Genomic DNA, 20,113 nt, shown 5'->3' on the forward strand with positions numbered 1-20,113 from the left:
AAGACTGCTAATAAAAATTCTATCCTCACAACATGAAGGACAGCAGATATATATACCCCAATTTAATTAGCGCCCAGAGATTAGACGACTCTGATAGTTGTATAGAACAAGCTGACAAGTTAAATTAACTGCATGTGAGCATGGATAAGCCACTTGCGACAATATAGAATCTAAAATGGTTGCAAAATTTAAACCCAAGTATAAAGGGGTCAAATCAGTTGATATTACAAAGAACAGCACAGCACAGGAAACAGGCCCTTTGGCCCAACGAGCCTGTGCCGCCATTTAACATTATAAGTGCCCTCCTCTACCTATGACCTTTATCTATGCCAATTGGGGAAGACTAATTTAGGGACAATTTGTTACACCAATCAGCCTAAGTGCACGTTTTTGGGGTGTGGGAGGAAACCAGAGCACCCGGAGATATTGCTGATCGAGTATGGAATTCAGGAAACAGAAATGGCGAAAACTTTTTTTGACACATTCCTTTTCAAAGCACAAGGCATTTAATCTATTTTACACTGTCATGCTGCAATGAAAACAAGTCATCTGGTGTTTACCATCAAATTCCATCATGTTGTATCATGTAACGTGCTTGGCTGGTGCTTCCCTTGTACGCGAGCTGGTAGCAGCAAGGAAAGATGCTAAGCGTTTTCACAGAATTAATGTGTCATCTAATGACAGAGATGACAGTGTTTGATAGTATGTTACTACGCATGATATATTTGTCAGGAAGCTTTGAACATTGCAGTTCAGCTTCAATAACTTTGCCTTTCAGCGATTAGTTAACACAGCAAAAAAAAGATTGAACCAGAGCCTTCCCCAATGTCTTACATTACTACATAATAGTACAGGGCAAATCCTTATTACACTGCAGCAGAATCATAGGTGCAGGAGGCAATTTGGCCCATCGAGTCTGCACTGACCACAATCCCACCCAGGCCCTATCCCCATAACCCCATGCATTTACTCTCTGACACTAAAGGTGTAATTTAGCATGGCCAATCCACCTAACCTACACATCTTTGGACTGTGATAGGAAACCCACACAGATACATTAAGAATGTGCAAACTCCACACAGCCAGTGACCCCCCCCCCCCCCCCCCCCCAAGCCAGGAGTCGAACCTGGGTCCCTGCTGCTGTGAGGCAGCAGTGTAAATCATTGTGCTACCCAAATAATTTTAAAATATTTTAAACTACTCAGACCAAACTGTATCACTACATTCTGTACTCTCTCTCCTCCTTTCTCTATGAATGGTATGTTTTGTCTGTCTAGCACACAAGAAACAACACTTTTCACTGTATGTTAATATGTGACAATAATAAATCAAATCAATGAATCACCGAGAAGATTATTATTTTCTACAAATGTTTTAATTTATGTATATTTTCTGCCGGTGACTTCCCAGCCCTGATTATCAGCACTTCAGAAGAATGTCCTTCCATGATGTTATGTAATTGAACTACATAAAGTGGTTGATTCAGCAGTCCATAACTGGGTTACAAAGAATAAGATGGTCACAGTTCTGTAGCAGGACTTTTTCTTCTTTTAGAACATCATTCAGCAACCAACAAACTCACGTTGCTTAAAATCATTCTGGGTCATCCAATTAACCCAAAAGTTATAAAAAACCCTTTCAAGTATTCTCTATTTAAACCATTGTTGTATTTTCAATTCATGGTTAACACTTTGTTCTGTGACCCACTATTACTCCTTTTTTTCCTCCAAACCTCATCCAGCAGACTAGCCAATCACATGGAAATAAAGGTCTTTGGGTAAAGTAGACTTGATAACAGAGATACAAGAATTCGCCAAGGGAACACCTCGGAGCGTTGAACGCTAGGACTCAACGATAGAGGGTGCAGAGAACTGGAACATTGCTTCATCAAACATGTCTTCTGGCAGCTGCTCATCCCCATCAGCAAAGTAAGTTGGGAATGGTGGGTTCTTATTGTCTTCCTGATGAGTTGGCAGTGTGGTGTCATTGACCTGGGATAAAATTAAAACAAAATAAGGCACAGTGAAACAAAAACTACATCTTCAAATCAGTCAAAATGAGTATGGGTGCTATGGTAGCACAGATGGTTAACACTGCTGCTTCACAGCACCAGGGACCCAGGTTCAATTCCCGGCTTGGGTAACTGTCTATGAGGAGTTTGCATGTGCTCCCCATGTCTGTATGGGTTTCCTCTGGGTGCTCCGGTTCCCTCCCACATTCTGAAAGACATGATTAGGTGCATTAACCCGAACAGGCGCTGGACTGTGGCGACTAGGGGAAATTTCACAATAACTTCATTGCAGTGTTAATGTATGTCTTATTTATGACTAATAAACTTTTACTTTAACTTCTAATGTGCTAAACACCACTGACAAAGTTCAGTGTTTGACACTTCCAAACCAACTATAAAACCAATTCTTGTGGAAAATTCTTAATTTGGTTGAAGGCTGTTCTGCATTTTCATTTCAACAGAATAATCTGGTCTTTCGAGTCAGATGCAGAGCACGTACACTATGCTATTCCTGGCAAATCCTGTAATGAACTGACCACAACAGTTAATAATGTGAAATATAACCCTGGGTTCTAACAAAAAAGGTCACTGACCTAAGATGCTAACTCCATCTATCATTCTGTCTCCACAGATGGTGCCTGACCAGCTGAGCGCTTCCAGCATTCTGTGTTTCCATTTATTAAGCATCTGTATCATTTTGCTTTATTGTGTGACCTTTGTGTACGGCCAACTGTGATAAATGCAGACAATCTCTGCTGGACCCACTGCAAATACTGAAATGATCCTGGGCGTTCAATAGAAGGATTTGTATTGTTATATGACGCCTTTCATGATCTCAGATTTTACAGCCACTGAAGTATAAATGTAGTCACTATTCTAATATAGGAAACAGAGCAGCCAATTTACACAAGTAATTGAAGGATTAACATTAGCCAGGACAGCAAAGATAAATCCCCTGTTCTTCTTTGAGCTCAGACTCAATTTACATTAAACCAAACAAACTTCAGACTGTCAAAGTTTTACTGCATACATAAGAACATAAGAACATAAGAAATAGGAGCAGGAGTAGGCCATCTGGCCCTTCGAGCCTGCCCCGCCATTCAATAAGATCATGGCTGATCTGTCGTGGCTCAGTTCCACTTTCCCGCCCTCTCCCCATAACCCTTAATCCCTTCTCTTATCAAAAACCCATCAACCCGCTTCTTAAAAATATTTAGCGAGGCAGCCTCCACCACTTCAACGGGCAGAGAATTCCAGAGATTCACCACCCTTTGAGTGAAGAAGTTCCTCCTCAACTCCGTTCTGAACCGCCCCCCCTTTATCTTGAGGCTGTGCCCCCTAGTCCTACTGTCTTTTTTGAGCGGGAAGAGTCTTTCCACCTCTATCCTATCCATCCCATTCATCATCTTATACGTCTCAATGAGATCTCCCCTCATTCTTCTAAACTCTAACGAGTACAAGCCTAGTTTATTCAGCCTCTCCTCATAGCTCAACCCCCTCAACTCCGGTATCAGCCTAGTAAACCTCCTCTGCACTCCCTCCAAGGCCAAAATATCCTTGCGCAGGTGCGGCGCCCAAAACTGCACACAGTACTCCAGCTGCGGCCTCACCAATGCCCTATACAGCTGCAGCAAGACCTCCCTACTTTTATATTCAATCCCCCTCGCTATGAAGGCCAGCATCCCATTCGCCTTCCTGACCACCTGCTGCACCTGCAGGCTGGGTTTTTGCGACTCATGCACAAGGACCCCGAGGTCCCTCTGCACCGTCGCCTGCTGCAGTTTTTCGCCACGTAAGTAATAGTCCTTCCTACCATTCTTCCTACCAAAGTGGACCACCTCACACTTGCCAACATTAAATTCCATTTGCCATTTCCTGGCCCATTCGCCCAGCCTATCTAGATCCTTCTGCAGACTCTCCACACCCTCCGCACAATTTGCCTTTCCCCCAATCTTGGTGTCATCAGCAAATTTCGACACCCTACACTCGGTTCCCTCCTCCAGATCATCTATATAAATGGTAAATAGCTGAGGCCCCAGCACCGACCCCTGGGGCACCCCACTAGTCACCAACCGCCAATCCGAATAGCACCCATTGACCCCCACTCTCTGCCTCCTATTTGACAACCAATCCTCTATCCACGCTAACACCCTACCCCCAACTCCATGTCCTCTGACCTTCTGCAGTAACCTCTTGTGAGGTACCTTATCAAACGCCTTCTGAAAATCCAGAAAGACCACATCCACCGGCTCTCCTCTATCCACCGCCCTAGACACATCCTCATAGAACTCCAGTAAATTTGTCAGACACGACTTCCCTTTAATGAAACCGTGTTGCGTCTGCCCTATCAAGCAATTCCCTTCAAGATGCCTCGCAATTTCCTCCTTAATGACGGATTCTAACATTTTACCTACCACAGACGTTAAACTAACCGGCCTGTAATTCCCCGCCTTTTGCCTGGCACCCCTCTTAAACAACGGCGTAACATTAGCCGTTTTCCAATCCTCCGGCACTTCCCCGGAATCCAGCGACGTCTGGAAAATAACCACCAAGGCATCCACTATCACCTCCGCCATTTCTTTCAGAACCCTCGGATGCATTCCATCCGGTCCTGGGGACTTGTCCACAATCAGCCCCTCCAGTCTGTTGCGCACCACCTCTCTAGTAACAGTAATGTCATTAAGACCCTCCAGTCCTACCACCTTTCCATCGCTAACACCCGGCAAATTATTCACGTCCTCCTCCGTGAAGACAGAAACAAAAAAGTTATTCAAGACCTTAGCCATATCCCCATCCCCTACCACTAGGTCCCCTTTCTCATCCGCTAAGGGACCAACGTTCACCCTAGCCAGCCTCTTCCTTTTTATATATTTATAAAAACTCTTGCTATCCTTTTTTATATTAAGCGCTAGCCCAGCTTCATAGCTTCTTCTACCCTCCTTTATCAACTTTTTTGTCAATCTTTGTTGACATTTAAACCTCTCCCAATCCTCTTCTCGCCCACTGCTCTTAGCTACTCTAAATTCCTCCGCTTTTAATTTAACACTTTCCTTCACCTCCTTCGTTATCCACGGCTTATTACCTCTCTTCCTACTGTCCTTTTTAACCATCGGAATAAATTTCTGCTGAGCACCAAGAAAGATCTCCTTAAAGATCCTCCACTGCTCCTCAGCAGACCTACCTTCCAACGCGCTCCCCCAGTCCACATTCGCCAATTCTTCTCTCATCCTACCATACTCCCCTCTATTCAAACAAAGGACACGTGTCCGGGAACCCACTTTCTCCTCCTCCATCTGCAACAGAAACTCCACCATACAATGATCATATATACTTCAACATCCAAACAGAAGTCTCATATTCCAGAGAACAGATTTCAGTACATCACCTGAAATGGCCTTTAGAATCATAGAATCCCAATGCTCTAGCCCTTCCCTCCACTCTATCCCTGGGCATTTACAATGGCTAACGTACCTAACCTACCTGCACATCTTTGCAGTATGGGAGGAAACCAAAGCACCTGGAGGAAACCCACACAGACACAGGGAGAAAGTGCAAACTCCACATGGACAGTCACCAAAAGCTGGAATTGAACCTGGGTCCCTGGCGCTGTGAGGCAGCACTGCTGACCACTGTGCCACCGAGCTGCAAAATAGTTCCTCACTTATATCCTGGATGTCCTTCCCCATTTATCCTAAAACTTTGCTTCTTCAGGTCTAATGGGCCTAAACTCTGATGCACCTGGTGCACAAGTAGTTTAGCCATCCATTGCCGGGTCTGACTGGACTATATCAAGCTCTACTGGACCTTCTAACAAGCCAAAACCACTTGTTACTCCTCCTTTAAAACCTACCTCGATGACAAAAGCTTTTTGTTCATTGCTGCTCTCTTCTCCTTCTTTGGCAAAGTATTTTGATGCTTTAACAACAGATAGAAGGTTCCCCAACCCAGTAAGCCAGATTTTGAAAACTTACCCCCTTTTCGAACACCTTGTGTTCACATTTCAAAATGTGACTTGATGCCTTAATCTAACCACAGCATTCAAGTCCCAGGTTAATTGCAGCAGGAGAATTCCATGGGGATCAGTATAAATCTCTTTATGCGTTCACAATTCCATCCACTTGCCTGTTGCATTTCAGTTTCTTATTAAAAAAACTGTAAATCCATAATCAAACAGTGCTCAGGACTATGTACAAAAGTCTAGATTTAAAAAAAATTTCCTTGCTGTGAGATGTTTCTTCCATTATTGCCTTTTCTCGCCATTTTTATTTGCACTGGTCTATCCGTGGTACAAGTACAATCATTGCTGATGGGGGGAAAAGTAAAGATTAATTTGTCCACTGGAAGATGCCAGTACTGTTCAGAAACTAACACTGTGGAGCCTGTGACAATAATATAAAACGGCCCTGGTTAACCTGGAATGCACTCAGGTTCAACGGTGTTCTAGTATGGCACATCAGACCTACATTCTCAGAAGGTGAAAGAATAGATTACTAAGAGGAACAAGTTGCAGAGAATGAGATCGTGAGTTAAACTGTTGATTTTTCTTGTCAGATATTCACGTGCATCAGGAATGGATCACAAGCTAACTCTGGGATGGGATTTACTAACTAACACAGATTTTTCTCAAACATTCATTCATGGGATAGGGGCAAGACTGGCTGGGCCAGCATTTATTGCCCATCCCCAGTTGCCCTTGGAGGGCAGTTGAGAGTCAACCACATTGTTGTGGCTCTGGAATCAAATGTGGACCAGGTGAGGTAAGGGCGGCAGATTTCCTTCCCTAAAGAACATAAGTGAACCAGATGGGTTTTTCTGACAATCAACAATGGTTTCATGGTTATCAGTACATTCTTAGTTCCAGATATTTTTTATTGAATTAAAATTCCACCATCTGCCATGGCGGGATTCAAACCTGGGTCCCCAGAATATTAGCTGAGTTTCAGGATTAATAGTCCAGAGATAATACCACTAGGCCATTGCCTCCCCTAGCAGTAAAACTAAACACAGATGATGGGATGAATTTGACCTCTTGTCTTGCAGAGCAAGCAGGCAACGCATCTGGTGCTTCAGACCACGGTGAGGGTAATGGGCTAAATTCTTGTCACCCTTGCTTTGGCCATGGTAGTTGCAAGAGTCTAAGTTTCAGATCATAATGGGTGTGGACATGCTTACGGAAATTGCTTTATTTGCTGAAAGCAGAGATTTGAGAACCAGCTAGTGCGATATCAATCATACTCACTTCCTCTGCCCTTTACTAATAAAACCATTGTGGGGAGTCAGAAATACAGAGCACACAATTTCTGGCAAATAATAGCAAGTTTGCTTGACAGAATCAGGAATCTAAGCGGTGGCACAGTGGTTAGAATTGCTGTCTCACAGCGCCAGGAACCCGGGTTCAATTCCTGGCTTGGGTCACTGTCTGTGCGGAATCTGCACGTTCTCTCTGTGTCTGCGTGGGTTTCCTTCAGGTGCTCCAGTTTCCTTCCATAGTCCAAAGACGTGCAGGTTAGGTGAATTGGCCATGCTAAATTGCCCCTTCGTGTCAGGGGGACTAGCTAAGATAAACGCATGGGCTTATGGGAATAGAGCTTGGGTGGGATCCTTGTCGACACAGACTTGATGGGCCAAGTAGCCTCCTACTGCACTGCTGGATTCTATGATTCTAAATTTTGGAATTTTCTATGTTAAATAAACTGCAAGTTGTTCATTTTCTGAAAAAGCATACATTCTAAAAAGGAGCTAGATTCATATTTTTAAGACAACATCAATTTAAATTAATTAGTTAAAATAAACTTGCACCAATTAATAACTCTTAAACATAACAGGATATTGTTGCAATCGAAAAGTAGCACATTTCCAAACCTGTTTAGTACTGGGGTGACATACACAACAGACACTGGGAAGCAACTTCAATCACTTGCTTTCCAATTCTGCAATGATTAATGCACTAATTAATTTTGTTTGCTTTAAAATAAGCAGCTGGCTCAAATTTCATTTTTTCCCTCCACCGTAGTGAAGGATATTTCTGTGGCTCAGCGAATAAATGATTCATATTGCACCTTTTTCATTTAACAGGCAAGATTTTGTGCAGCAATCTGTAATAACACAAATAAATTCATCCCAAGATTTCAGCCATCAACCCATCCAATAAAGCGGAACAACTGAACCTTGAAAGTGGACAGCAGTGTTATTTGGACCCATGGTACTAGACAGGTATTGATCCATTAGATATGTGGAGTACTGTCAGTGCTTCTAGGTCACAAATTATATTTTTTTGAGTTAAGGATACAAATTGTTCCAATTTTGACAGTGCCCTTGCTCCTCACCCCTCATCTTGCACACAATTTGGAACTAATAAGGTGAAAGATAACCAGCTTCAAGGTCACCAGCAACACACTGTTAAACTGGCCACTCAGGCACAAAACTGTAACCCGGGGATGAATTTTTTCTCAGGTGTCACGATCATAGAGGAGTAATTCAAATCTGTGTCACCCTATTATAGAAAGGATATTATTAAACTATAAAGAGCACAGAAAAGATTACTAGGATGCTACCAGGACTTGATGGTTTGAGTTATAAGAAGAGGTTGGATAGACTGGGATTATTTTCCCTGAAGCGTAGGAGGCTTAGGGTGATCTTACAGAGATAGATAAAATAATGGGGAGTATAGACAAGGTAGATAGTCAACACCGGTTCCCAAAGGTAGGGGAGTCTAAACCTAGAGGGCATAGGCTTAAGGTAAGAAGGGACAGATACAAGAGAGTCCAGAGGGGCAATTCTTTCACACACAGGTTGGTGAGTGTCTGGAACAAGCTGCCAGAGACAGTAGTAGAGACGGGTACAATTTTGCCTTTTAAAAAGCACTTAGTTACATGAATAGAGGGATATGGACCAAATGCAGACAACTGGGACTAGCTTAGTGGTTAAAACTGGGCAGTAAGGACAAGTTGGGCTGGAGAGCCTGTTTCCATGCAGTAAACCAGCACAACTATGTCAGGCACTCTGCTAACTTCCCACTAATGACAAAGGTCTTACTTTTACATCCAGTTCATTATGTCACACACCCTCTTAAATAGGAGAGGACATAAACACATGCCAGAATTACTCAGAACCACCTGAATACTCAGTCTTCTCTGTCTACCAACAGTGCTGGCTTTATATTAATCAGAAAAGCAAATGTGATCCTGGGAGCATAATTTCAGCCTGATGGGGACTAGAGATTTCCCTTGAGATGGTGAAGGCAGCACCCAGGACAACTACATTCACATTTTGGTGTGAATCCAGTTGCATGACAAGCTGTTTGGTAATGCAGGACTTGAGTACTGCTGAACAAAAGAGACTTGTCAAAGTTTTCATCTTGCAGTCATCAGGACACTGCAAGAAAACAAGTATAAGGGAAAAACAATTTTTACCGTTATGAAAAGACTGCTGAGTGGTTGGCAAGTGGATTATGATTGGTAGAGGCACTGTCATGGAGACTACAAAATTGGTGGAGGCACTGCCTTGAAGATTACACCAGTTGATGGTGACCAATAGTTAACTGCCAAGCAACTGTCAGTCACCATCAACTGGTGCATGTGTCACAGGAATTCAGAGGAGAAATCCACAGAACTTCAATCAGATTTGGAGCGAGGGTGTGTCCTACCACAGCTAGCCTGTGTGTTTAAAGGGACTTTGTGTTACCGAGACCATTATAGCCCAAGATATATTTTGTACTGTGTGCTAACCTTAAAATCTGTGCAGTTTGTGAAGCTGGAGGGAGGGGGAAAGTAAAGTAATATTTTGTCATAATTAACTTTTTCAGGTTTAATAAATCAAATTTGTTAAAACTAATTAGCGGTCCCGTGGCTGTTCCTCCGTGTTTCCCAACAAGAAGTATGTTACAGTCTTTAGAGTGATGATTCCATTCCGGGATCTTCCCATCCAGCTAAACAAAAACTGGGATCATAACTGCATTATTTACATCTGTATGCACCTTGTTCCAAACATCAAATCAATATAACTGTACCATCCAAATTTACTGTTGACTTCCTATTATTAATCATCTCTTAGGTTTGATAGCAAGCGAACAAAAATCAATAAGTACAGAAAAATTGAACTATCAAATCAAAACGGTTTGTCATTTAATTCTGAGGGGTTGGGGCTGTGGAGATGATGGTTAATTTTTTGCCTGGCGACAGGAACCGGCTCCTAAAAAAAATTCTAATTGGTTTGAACTGTCCTCCTTTAGAGCCACTATCAGTACTGATTTCTTAATATTTTAGATGATGTAAAATGATCGGTTAGCAAGATGGTCAAAGTGACTGAAAATGGGATGTTTAATTCACTCAACACAAACTATGGATTCAACTTTTTTCTCTGCTTGTGTAGGAAAAACATAATGGGAACTCATTACAGACACTGAACAGTTCGTAATAGGAATGTCCAGGAACAAAGGTAATAATGGGGGGGTAAATTGAGCACATCAGCCTTAGTAAGAATAGTAATCATCACCACAATTTCAATCGATGAACAGCTAATTTTCTCTGTCTAATGTTATTCATCCAGAAGCCTACAAATAATGACTTCTTATATCGCAGATGGCATCTCTGAAAAGCATTTGCTCAAGTTTGGAGAAATGGGTGGTGGAGACTGACGCCACAAATTAATTACTGGACAATTAATGAAGCTAAAGGAACTTTCTGGACAAAGTGCAATATTTTACAATTGCATGCAAGACTGAAGATTGTGTAAGTTTGTAAACAGAAAAGGGCATCGCAGAATGGTTAAGAGAGCAGAAGGAGGCCTTAAGTGTATGTGCTGGATATCTCCGAGAACATTCACCGAGTGCCATTCTCTTGTCCTTTCCCTTCCAGATAATGACCCAACTTCCCTTTTGATTGACCCTGCCTGCATCACATTCTCAGGCCGTGCACGTTCCAGATCCCAACCACTCGCTGTGTGAAAACATTCTTCCTCACATTGCCACTGCTTCTTCTGACAATTAAACTGTGCCCTCTGGCTCTTAGCAGTTCTATGAACAGGAATAGTTTCTCCAATCTACCCTGTCCAGAATAAAGTTCCTCAGTATATAATCATTTTGTTTATTCATTCATGGGACATGGGCATCGCTGGCTGGCTAGCTAGCCAGCATTTATTGCTCATCCCTAATTGCCCGAGGGCAGTTGAAAGTCAACCATATTGTTGTGGCTCTGAAGTCACATATAAGCCAGACCAGGTAAGGGTGGCAGATTTTCTTCCCTAAAGGACATTAGTGAACCAGATGGGTTTTTATGACAATGGTTTCACGGTCATCAGTAGATTCTTAATTCAGATTTTTTTTATTGAATTCGAATTCCACTTTCTGCCGTGGTGGGATTCGAACCCGGGTCCCCAGAACATTGGTTGAGTTTCTGAATTAACAGTCTAGCGATAGTATCACTAGGCCATCGCCTCCCTGAAAATTAAATTGTACTTGGCTCATGAATGGCCGGCGTTGCAATCTGAACACCTGCCTTGGACATCTGCAGCTCCCATTTCATGTCCCAATGTCTTATCTTTCATCATGTACAGATCATGTTGATAACCAGGTTACAAAGTGTGGTGTTTGGCATGCGTTGATGTGTAGGATAAATTCTCACACATCTGCTGATCTTTTCTTGAGAAAATCTTTTTTTAAATATGATAATTTCTAAGTCAATACAACTAATTGAAAATGCACAGGGCCTCAACAAAATGCTAATTCTTACAAAATCACTCATGACCACTAGTCATTGTCCTCAGTAAATCCACTAGCAGAAACTACTGAGTGCTGTATTTCTAACTGGTCTATTAACCAAAGAGATTTTGACACAACCTGCCCGAAACATAGCACTGGGTTTCAATCCCACTGTATTAGTTCCCTCAGTAAGGAAGAGAGATCAGGACATGAGATGATGGTGTAGTGGTAATATCACTGACACTCATAGTCCTAAGATCTATGGGTTCAAATCCCATCATGGGAACTGATAGAATTAAAATTCAATGAATAAAATCTGGAATATATAGTCTCAGTAATAGTGACCATGAACTATTGTAAAAACCCATCTGGTTCACCAATGTCCTTTCCTTTAGGGAAGGAAATTTGTTGTCCTTCCTGTATGTTGTTCCAGACCCATAGCAATGTTTTAACTGACCTCTGAAAAAGCCTAGCAAGCCACTTAGTTCAAGGGCAATTAGGAATGAGCAACTAATGCTGACCTCATCTGTGATGCCCAGATTTCATCAAAATAATAAAAGAAAGCTACAATCAAGCACACATCTACAGTCAAATGAACACATTCAAGGTGGTCTCAAGCTATCTTACTTGAAAGCTTCAGCTCCTAAGAGTCCAAATCTCCACACGTTTGAATTATTGATCTCGCTGTCCCACAGAGAGGGAGGAAAGTTAAATCAGAAATCCAGTCACATTGGCCCATTCCCCAATACTTCCCAATTAATGTTTTCAAAGTAGCTTCAGCAGAGATTTAAACAGTAAGTGCCTGTGAGTTCCCTCAGATCGGAGATGGAGATTGAAGGGCAGAGAGATCAAAAAGAGAGAAAATATTCAAGTTTAATGATCTAAAGGCTAAGCATTTATGGAGCAACTCACATTGACCCAATATTCTAGAATTTCTTGGTGAGATAGGTGAGTTGCGTAATTAACATTCAGTTATGATTTTGGGTACTAAATCAACCACAGCCTTGTTCTTCCGGTCATTTTCTCCTCTTCAACAATCACACAACAGAGTTAAAATTAAGCATAACAGAGATCAAATCTCTATCCCACTGACTGTATCGTCAATATTCCAGCACCATTCTTAAACATTCAGTTTATATACTGTGAAGCTCATCTCATCTCCCAACATTTTTTTTCTAATATAGTAGACTGTCGTAGAAGGAATAACTCTCGTAATTCCAGCAAAATGCCCCAACTTCACTTCTCGCAGCTTGCTACAGATCAGCCTTTGGCATCTAATGGGTGGCCCAACCTACAAACACAGCACTGTCAAGACCTCTGTATTAAATAACGTTAAGCATTATGCTTAGTAATTTAATCATCTGTATAAATTTGCTTATTAATGAGGTACATGATGCTTCTGAACACACGGTAGGCACAGCTGCAAGAACTGCGACGTCAGCAGATTTTTATGATTATCTATTCCCTTTGAACAGGGCACGCTTTTGAAACAGGTGATCTTTGGCAACCAGATTTTATTTCCTAAAAGGAGCAGCTGTCACGATCAAGCAGATTCCACATCAATTCCTGTTTATGACTCAAGTTCTTCAATCTGTCTTGGGACTAGTGCGTGAGAAAACAAAGACACTCACAAAGTCACTGAAGCTAGTCAGTGACAATTGCGTGGTTAAGAAGAGAGTGCACCAAGCTTAGCTTTAGCTAAAATAATTAGGAACAAACCCGTCAGATCAACTAGCTGGAGATGTTAGGTTGAAACAAGGCAGCGTTTGATATAAATCTAGGATGGAGAGCACATAAAATGATCAGAGTAATGCTCACTAAACTTGACATGTTATATGAGCTTCTTTGCAGAAGTTCAGGGGTAAGCACTTTGACGTTTGACTTACTGGTGGTAATAAATGACAACGATTTGCATTTCTTATTCTTCTAAAACAAATTAAACGCACAGCATGCTGTAAGCAAAACAAGCACCACATGTGGTTAAGTTGCTCCACTGTTTTACAATTTCTCAATGGCTAAATCTTGTAGCTGTACAAGAGCCTGTCCTATATTCAAACTGACAGGTAGAAGCTGATTTGAAGATGCAAATTTATGTATCAGATTTTATTATTGGGCTTTACATAAGATATTTTGGCTTTTCTTTCCATTTAGCTGTGTCTAGTATATTAGTTTGCTCAGGAATATTAATAAAATGGGAACAGTGGAATTATCACTAGAATAGCAACCCAGAGACCCAGGGTAATGCTCTGGGGACCCGGGCTTGAATCCCACCACAGCAGATAGTGAAATGTGAATTCAATAAAAATCTGGAATTAAAAGTCTAATGATGACCGTGAAACCACTGTCGTAAAAACCCATCTGGTTTTACTAATGTCCTTTAGAGGAGGAAATCTGCCGTCCTTACCCAGTCTGTTCTACATGTGACTCCAGAGCCACAGCAATGTGGTTGACTTTCAAATGCCCTCTGAAACGGGATGGGTAATAAATGTTGGCCAGCCAGTGATGCCCATGTCCCATTAAAAAAAAGAATGAAAAAACATCTGCAAGTTTACTTTTTAGGCAAAGTAATTGGACATGATAGGTGATAAAGTAGAAAAGACCCGCAGTATTTTTGATTTCAGTATTCTGATGTGACAATATCAAGGTGAACTTGGCAAATACATCCACTGGAATTAAACCCACTTTTCTGGGGTTATTTTGAATCAACAAAAATAACCAAACATTTTTCTGTAATTTGAGAAATCAAAGCCAAGGTTATGCTGTATGGTTCCAGATGTGGAGGGTGAAGAGAGGAAAGGTACATTAGCAAACTGTGAAGACAGGTTTGAGTTTCAAACCTTGCAGTTTGTCAGTGGAAGGATTGACTGAAGGTACTGGAATGTGCCACAAGTTAAAAATTCTGAGAATGAACAGGTTACAGTCGAAAATCGTTCAAAAAATTTTAATTTCCCACACAGTGATTTTAGCATATTAAGGAGGACGGAGTGGAATCTGTTTTTGCAGGTCAGGAAGAAGAATGGGATGTTTAGAAATACTGCCATGGAGTTAAGATTCATTGCAGAGCTTTATGCTGCATCATCATAACCTACAGTCTTCACAAGCAGCGCAAGAGGAAAATGTCCCACCACAAATGGACTTGATGTGGATAAGGACAATGAACAATAAACAATACTCAGCCATTATACTATAAGGAGGTCGCCATTCACTCTATCCAAGCTCTCTGTAGGGAGATCCAGTTAGTACCATTCCCCCAATCTCTCCCCGCAGCCCCTCAAATTGATTGCCCTCAAGTGCCCTTTTGAAATCATTGATGGTGTCTGCTTCAAACACCCTGATAGGCAGCAAGTTCCAGGTCACTCCCACTCGCTGCACTAAAATAGTCTTCCTCACATCTCGCCCTGCCCAAAAATCTTAAATCTGTGCCCTCTGGTCCTTGTATCATCAGCTACTGGGAACAGTTTTTCTTCGTCTATTTTATGTAAACCTGTCAAACCGTGGATGGAGAGATCAGCTCTTTCTTTAGCCAGTTCAGATCAATATCAGAGTACCTAATGATAATTATTTTGCTAATTTCCAAAATACAACTGAACTGGATTCTTGTGCAATTTATTCAGAACCAAGCAGTAGTGATGCACTTTGAATAAAGATAAAAATATTGCAAGTGTACACATTTCTGTGCCCCTCAGCTTACTTCTTCTCTGGGTCTGTTCATCACAGAGGAGATAATAACTGGATACAGAGAGGGAAGCAACAGCTTTTTATTTATTAATGGAATTTGGATGGCATTGGCTAAGGCAGCATTTACTGCCTTTCCCTAATTTCCCTTGGCCCAAGTGGCTTACAACCGCATATCAGAGGGCATTTTAAAAAGTCAACCACACTGCTGACAGTCTGGAGTCACAAGTAGGCCAGACTAAGAAAGGGTGCAGAATTCATCTCTGAAAGGGCATTCGTTACACAGAGGCTGAAAGTATGCCCCCAGTGATGGGAGAAAGGAAGATGATGCATAAGAGGGGGAGAGGAAGGAAGGGATTTAGGGCTACATTAGGTTGCAATAGTATAGGAAGCGCAGGACCACAGAGTGGTTTAAAAAGACACATTTTAAATTTGATTGATCCGGTGAGGGTGTGATGGGGGGACAGGAGCCATTTTTGCTCAGCAAAGATATGATGGTGCATTTATGGAGAGAACTGGAGGAATGGACACTTAGAGGGTGGAGCTTGGGAAGCATTGGAGATGAAAACTCAGGTGACAACAATATACATCAGGGTTTCACTGATCCTGAATTAAAGGACAAGACAAAGGACGAATATTAAGTAGGTCATAGAGGTTTACAGCATGGAAACAGGCCCTTCGGCCCAACCTGTCCATGCTGCCCCCTTTTTTAAAACCCAAAGCTGGTTTCAATTGCCTGCATTTGGCCCACATCTCTCTATACATCATACCCATGTAATGTCTAAACACTTTTTAAAAGACAAAATTATACCCGCCTTGACTACTTATGAAAATATAATAGAGTTGGAAGCTCAGTTCTGGTTTGAACTGGATGCCAAAGCTGTAAAATAGTCTGAGTTAGTGACCTGAGGGGGGCATGGAGCTGATGAGATTGACAGCTGTCATTTTCTCCAATATTCATCAGGAGATTATGGCTTATCCAAGACTGGATGTGGACAAGGAGTTAGAAAGCACAGCAGTACTGGATGGGGGCTCTGAAGTTACAGTAAAGAGATAAGAGTTGGGTGCTTTCAGCATTACTGTGCAAAGCTGATCTTATGTTTGTGGACGATGTTGCCAAGAAGCAGCGTCAGATCAAGAGGTAGCGACAACCAAAGATGAATTCTCGAAAGGCTTTGAAAATGAGCATGAGAAATGGTAAAAGAAGCTAGAAGTGCTTTGGCTACAATCAGAGTTGAGCAAGAACAGTCTCATATCAATGTCACTTATAGCTGGAACTATAACAATATGATGCTTCACTGGAATTTTCCATTTTATGCTTTTCCTTAAAATTGTTGACAGTCAGATATACAATGCAACAAGGAGGATAAAAAGCTTTTGAGAAAATGAGGGCGAGGCAGAAAGCGAAACGGATACAGCAAGAGGACGCAGACCGTAGACCTATAAAAAGTCTTCAAATATAATTTGCAGTTATAAGGTGGGGAATAGTTGCTTCGTTAATTTGAAAGATAGAGAGATGAGTGAATTATTCCACTCTGCAAACACTACTATTGCACTATTGTTATCAACTCGTTATTGAAATATATTGTAGTTCATAATCTTCTTACCTTCACAAAACAGTTTTTGTGCCCTGGGACAGATCCATGAACATAAAGGATGTTCTCTTTTGTGTTCACTCTCCAGACCTATGAATGCATAAATACCTTCCCAATAAATGAACTTGCAGTGGAAACAAGAGATGTAAAAAGACCTTACAGACAGCATACATGATCAAAACATATTCCATCAAGACACAAAGCCAACCTGCACCTTGAAGCGCACAGATCAAAAGGTTTCAGCTGCGCGCGCGTGACATTCCTTATTATTTGCCTTGCCATTCACCCCCAGCCCCCCACGCCATCCTATTTAAGGCTTATTTTAAAAATTCCTATTTAAAAACTTAAAATTAAAAAAATGCAATGTGCACTATGCTTTACTCCATTAACATCAAAACTGAGCTCATCAAAATGTCTTGGTTATTCTTCTCGAGTAAGGAAATTCAGATATTAATTGGGACCCATTATGTATAAAGAAAGAATTAGCATTCATATAGCACCTATCACAACCTTGTGATGTCCCAAAGTGCAGATAAACTGGTTTGCAGCGTAGTCAATGTTGGAACATACGAAAACAAAACAGCCAATTTGCAAATAGCCATCCAAACACTGCAAGGAAAACTATAATTATAGTTGAGTAAGCCAAGTACTACTGTTCACCAGAATTCATCAGATAATGTCTAAACGTACAGAAGAGACAAACAACCTGTCCTGCAAAATGCTTCTACAAACTGTGCAATAAACATGGAACTTGCAATAGAATGCATATGACTATAGGCAAGTCTCAAGAAGGAAGAGCTAAAGGTTTGGTGAAGTTCTTAGAATAACCTCAACATTAGCCTTCTCTGCAGCATATAATTCAATGATACAAAATGACTCCCAATAGTTTATAGCAGTTTCAATTGTAAAAACAGCTTTGAAAAAACTTTAGTTCCTTCAAGCATGACCATTATCATGATTCAGTCACATAAAGTAGGTGTACCAGGCATCTCAAGTTTGATGAAAAAGATTAAGGCGTTTCAATCGAAATGAAAGTACAACAATTCTCCTCCCTCTGTACTCCACTCTGACCCCAGGGTTAATCACAATAGGGTAAGCTTGGTAAATCTCACCTTCAGTCCATATGCAGTTCTGTAGATGTTTCCCATTTTTCCAGGCATTTTCTTCCCAGGAAAAACTCTACCAGGGTCCTGCATTCAAGATGACAAGAAAAACCTCATAGTACAATGGATGGGATAAACTCAAGGCAATACACTGCTTTGCATATAGTGACTTGGATTTAATATCTTTTCATATTAAAGATTGCAATCACCTTGTTAATCCCACTAGCCCAAATGTTTGTATTGTTTAGCCATGTTTGTAGAAATCTATTACCCTTAGAATTCTAATATTCCACAAGCAATTTTAGGAGGAAAACACATTCAAGTTCTTGAAAGTTCACCATCATTCATGTTAAGTTTAAGATGGAGCTAAAATTGTGACTCAAAAGTGCAAAACGACAATAGACTAATGTAAGGGAAACATCGGAATTTGTGACAATACTATGCTTTAAGAAATGTATTTTAATCTTGGATCTTTGCAGGATTTTGTCGGCACCGTGTTGTCTGCAGCCGGTGTCCTCTAATTGTTACTTAAGCAGTATAATAGCCATCATACTGATTTTACTTTGGACTAAATGGTCCAGATTAAATGGTTTTAATGGTCCTTTGGAGATTGTTGAGTGGAGTTTGATTGAGGTTGACTGACAAGTCAGTGATATACTGGGTTTTTATCCACAGAAAATTCAAGTTTTTAGTTTTGTTTCTCAGTTGTTGCTAGAAGCTGGTGGAAAAAGGCAGTGTATCTGTTTCTCTCCATCCAGAGGCTTTCTGGAAAGGTCCAGGACTGGGAAGCCTTAGAGATTTGATCCAACATTCAAAGGACCAATTCACACAGGTGTTGAAAACTGCAACTCCATATCACGGGAGCATACTTATTGCTATGCCAAATCTAAAGAAGGGTGTGTGTCTGTGTGATGGTGGTTAACCTGGAACAGCAGAGATAGCTAGCTGTTAGGATTGTGTCATTTTTAATTCTTGCAATTGGTAAAAGTTGTCCTAATTCTTTCCATTATATTCTAACTATGTTCTTAAATAAAATTTGTTTGATAAAAGCTTCCTTTTTTTATTCATTTGTGGGACATGGGTGTCATTGGCCAGCATTTATTGTCCATCTCTAGTTGCTGTGACTCTGTGGCGTTACATGTAGACCAGACCAGGTAAAGATGGTAGATTACCTTCTCTAGAGGATATTAGTAAACCTGATGGGTTTTTCTGACAATCAGCAATAGTTTCATGGTTATCAGTAGATTCTTAATTCCAGATTTTTTTTTATTGAATTCAAATTCCATCAGTTGCCATAATGGGATTTGAACCCCAGTCCCCAAAACATTAGCTGAGTTTCTGGATTAATAGTCCAGTAATAATACCACTGGACCATCGCCTCCTCTATACCACTGGGTCATTTGTATCATACCCAGAATGAAACATCTTATGCTCACCCTAATGCCAAAATCAAATGAAAAACTTAGGATCTAGGCTAGCTTCATGAAACACTTTGGAATTTCTGGCCTGGATTTGAACAAACACAAGATAATAAACATACCATACCCCAAATTTGATCTTTTTATTGTACGAAACAATTACCCAGAAGCTCTGAAACTAGTTATTTACTCTGTGTCACTATGTAATGAGTTGCAATTTCTGAAATTGTGTGTTTTCAAATGCAAATAATGACATTAGAATCATTGTGAATGCCACTGCAGCTATTGCTGGCTTGAAGAACTGCAGTAAGCCGGGAACATGAACCACCCACCCGAGTGAACTGAACATAATAGCAAACTGCTTCAGCCAGTGCTGTGGCAAAGTGGAACAGCTTAAGCTTTGAACATTCTGTGGGGCACAGCGACGTTGGAAAAGCCACTTCCACAAACAGAATAAATACCTACACCCCCAGGGCCAGAGGCTCCTGGCCTCCTATGGGTTTTGGTCTGCCCATGCGTTGCAGGTTGTCCTTTAAATCCCCACCTCTTCATAACTCCCTGAAAACCTTTGCCAATTCTGCAAGAGAATCATAGGATTAGAAATATATTTTCAA

General features: G+C 41.2%; 1 protein-coding gene across 1 annotated transcript in view; it reads right to left on the reverse strand.

Moving 5' to 3' along the window:
- Positions 1-1,110: 1,110 nt before the first annotated feature.
- mrpl3 (mitochondrial ribosomal protein L3) overlaps positions 1,111-20,113 on the reverse strand; it is a 55,021-nt gene continuing 36,018 nt past the window's right edge. Inside the window, exons 7-10 of the mRNA XM_080201767.1 lie at positions 19,965-20,076; positions 18,091-18,168; positions 16,991-17,068; positions 1,111-1,991 (exon numbers count right to left, since the gene is read on the reverse strand). Of these exons, the coding sequence (XP_080057893.1) occupies positions 1,842-1,991; positions 16,991-17,068; positions 18,091-18,168; positions 19,965-20,076 (418 nt within the window). The 3' untranslated portion in view covers positions 1,111-1,841. The remainder of the gene's footprint in view (positions 1,992-16,990; positions 17,069-18,090; positions 18,169-19,964; positions 20,077-20,113) is intronic.

The sequence above is a fragment of the Carcharhinus amblyrhynchos genome, chromosome 2, assembly GCF_965287045.1.
Source record: "Carcharhinus amblyrhynchos chromosome 2, sCarAmb.v2.hapA, whole genome shotgun sequence".
In the NCBI taxonomy this organism is placed as follows: Eukaryota; Metazoa; Chordata; class Chondrichthyes; order Carcharhiniformes; family Carcharhinidae; genus Carcharhinus; species Carcharhinus amblyrhynchos.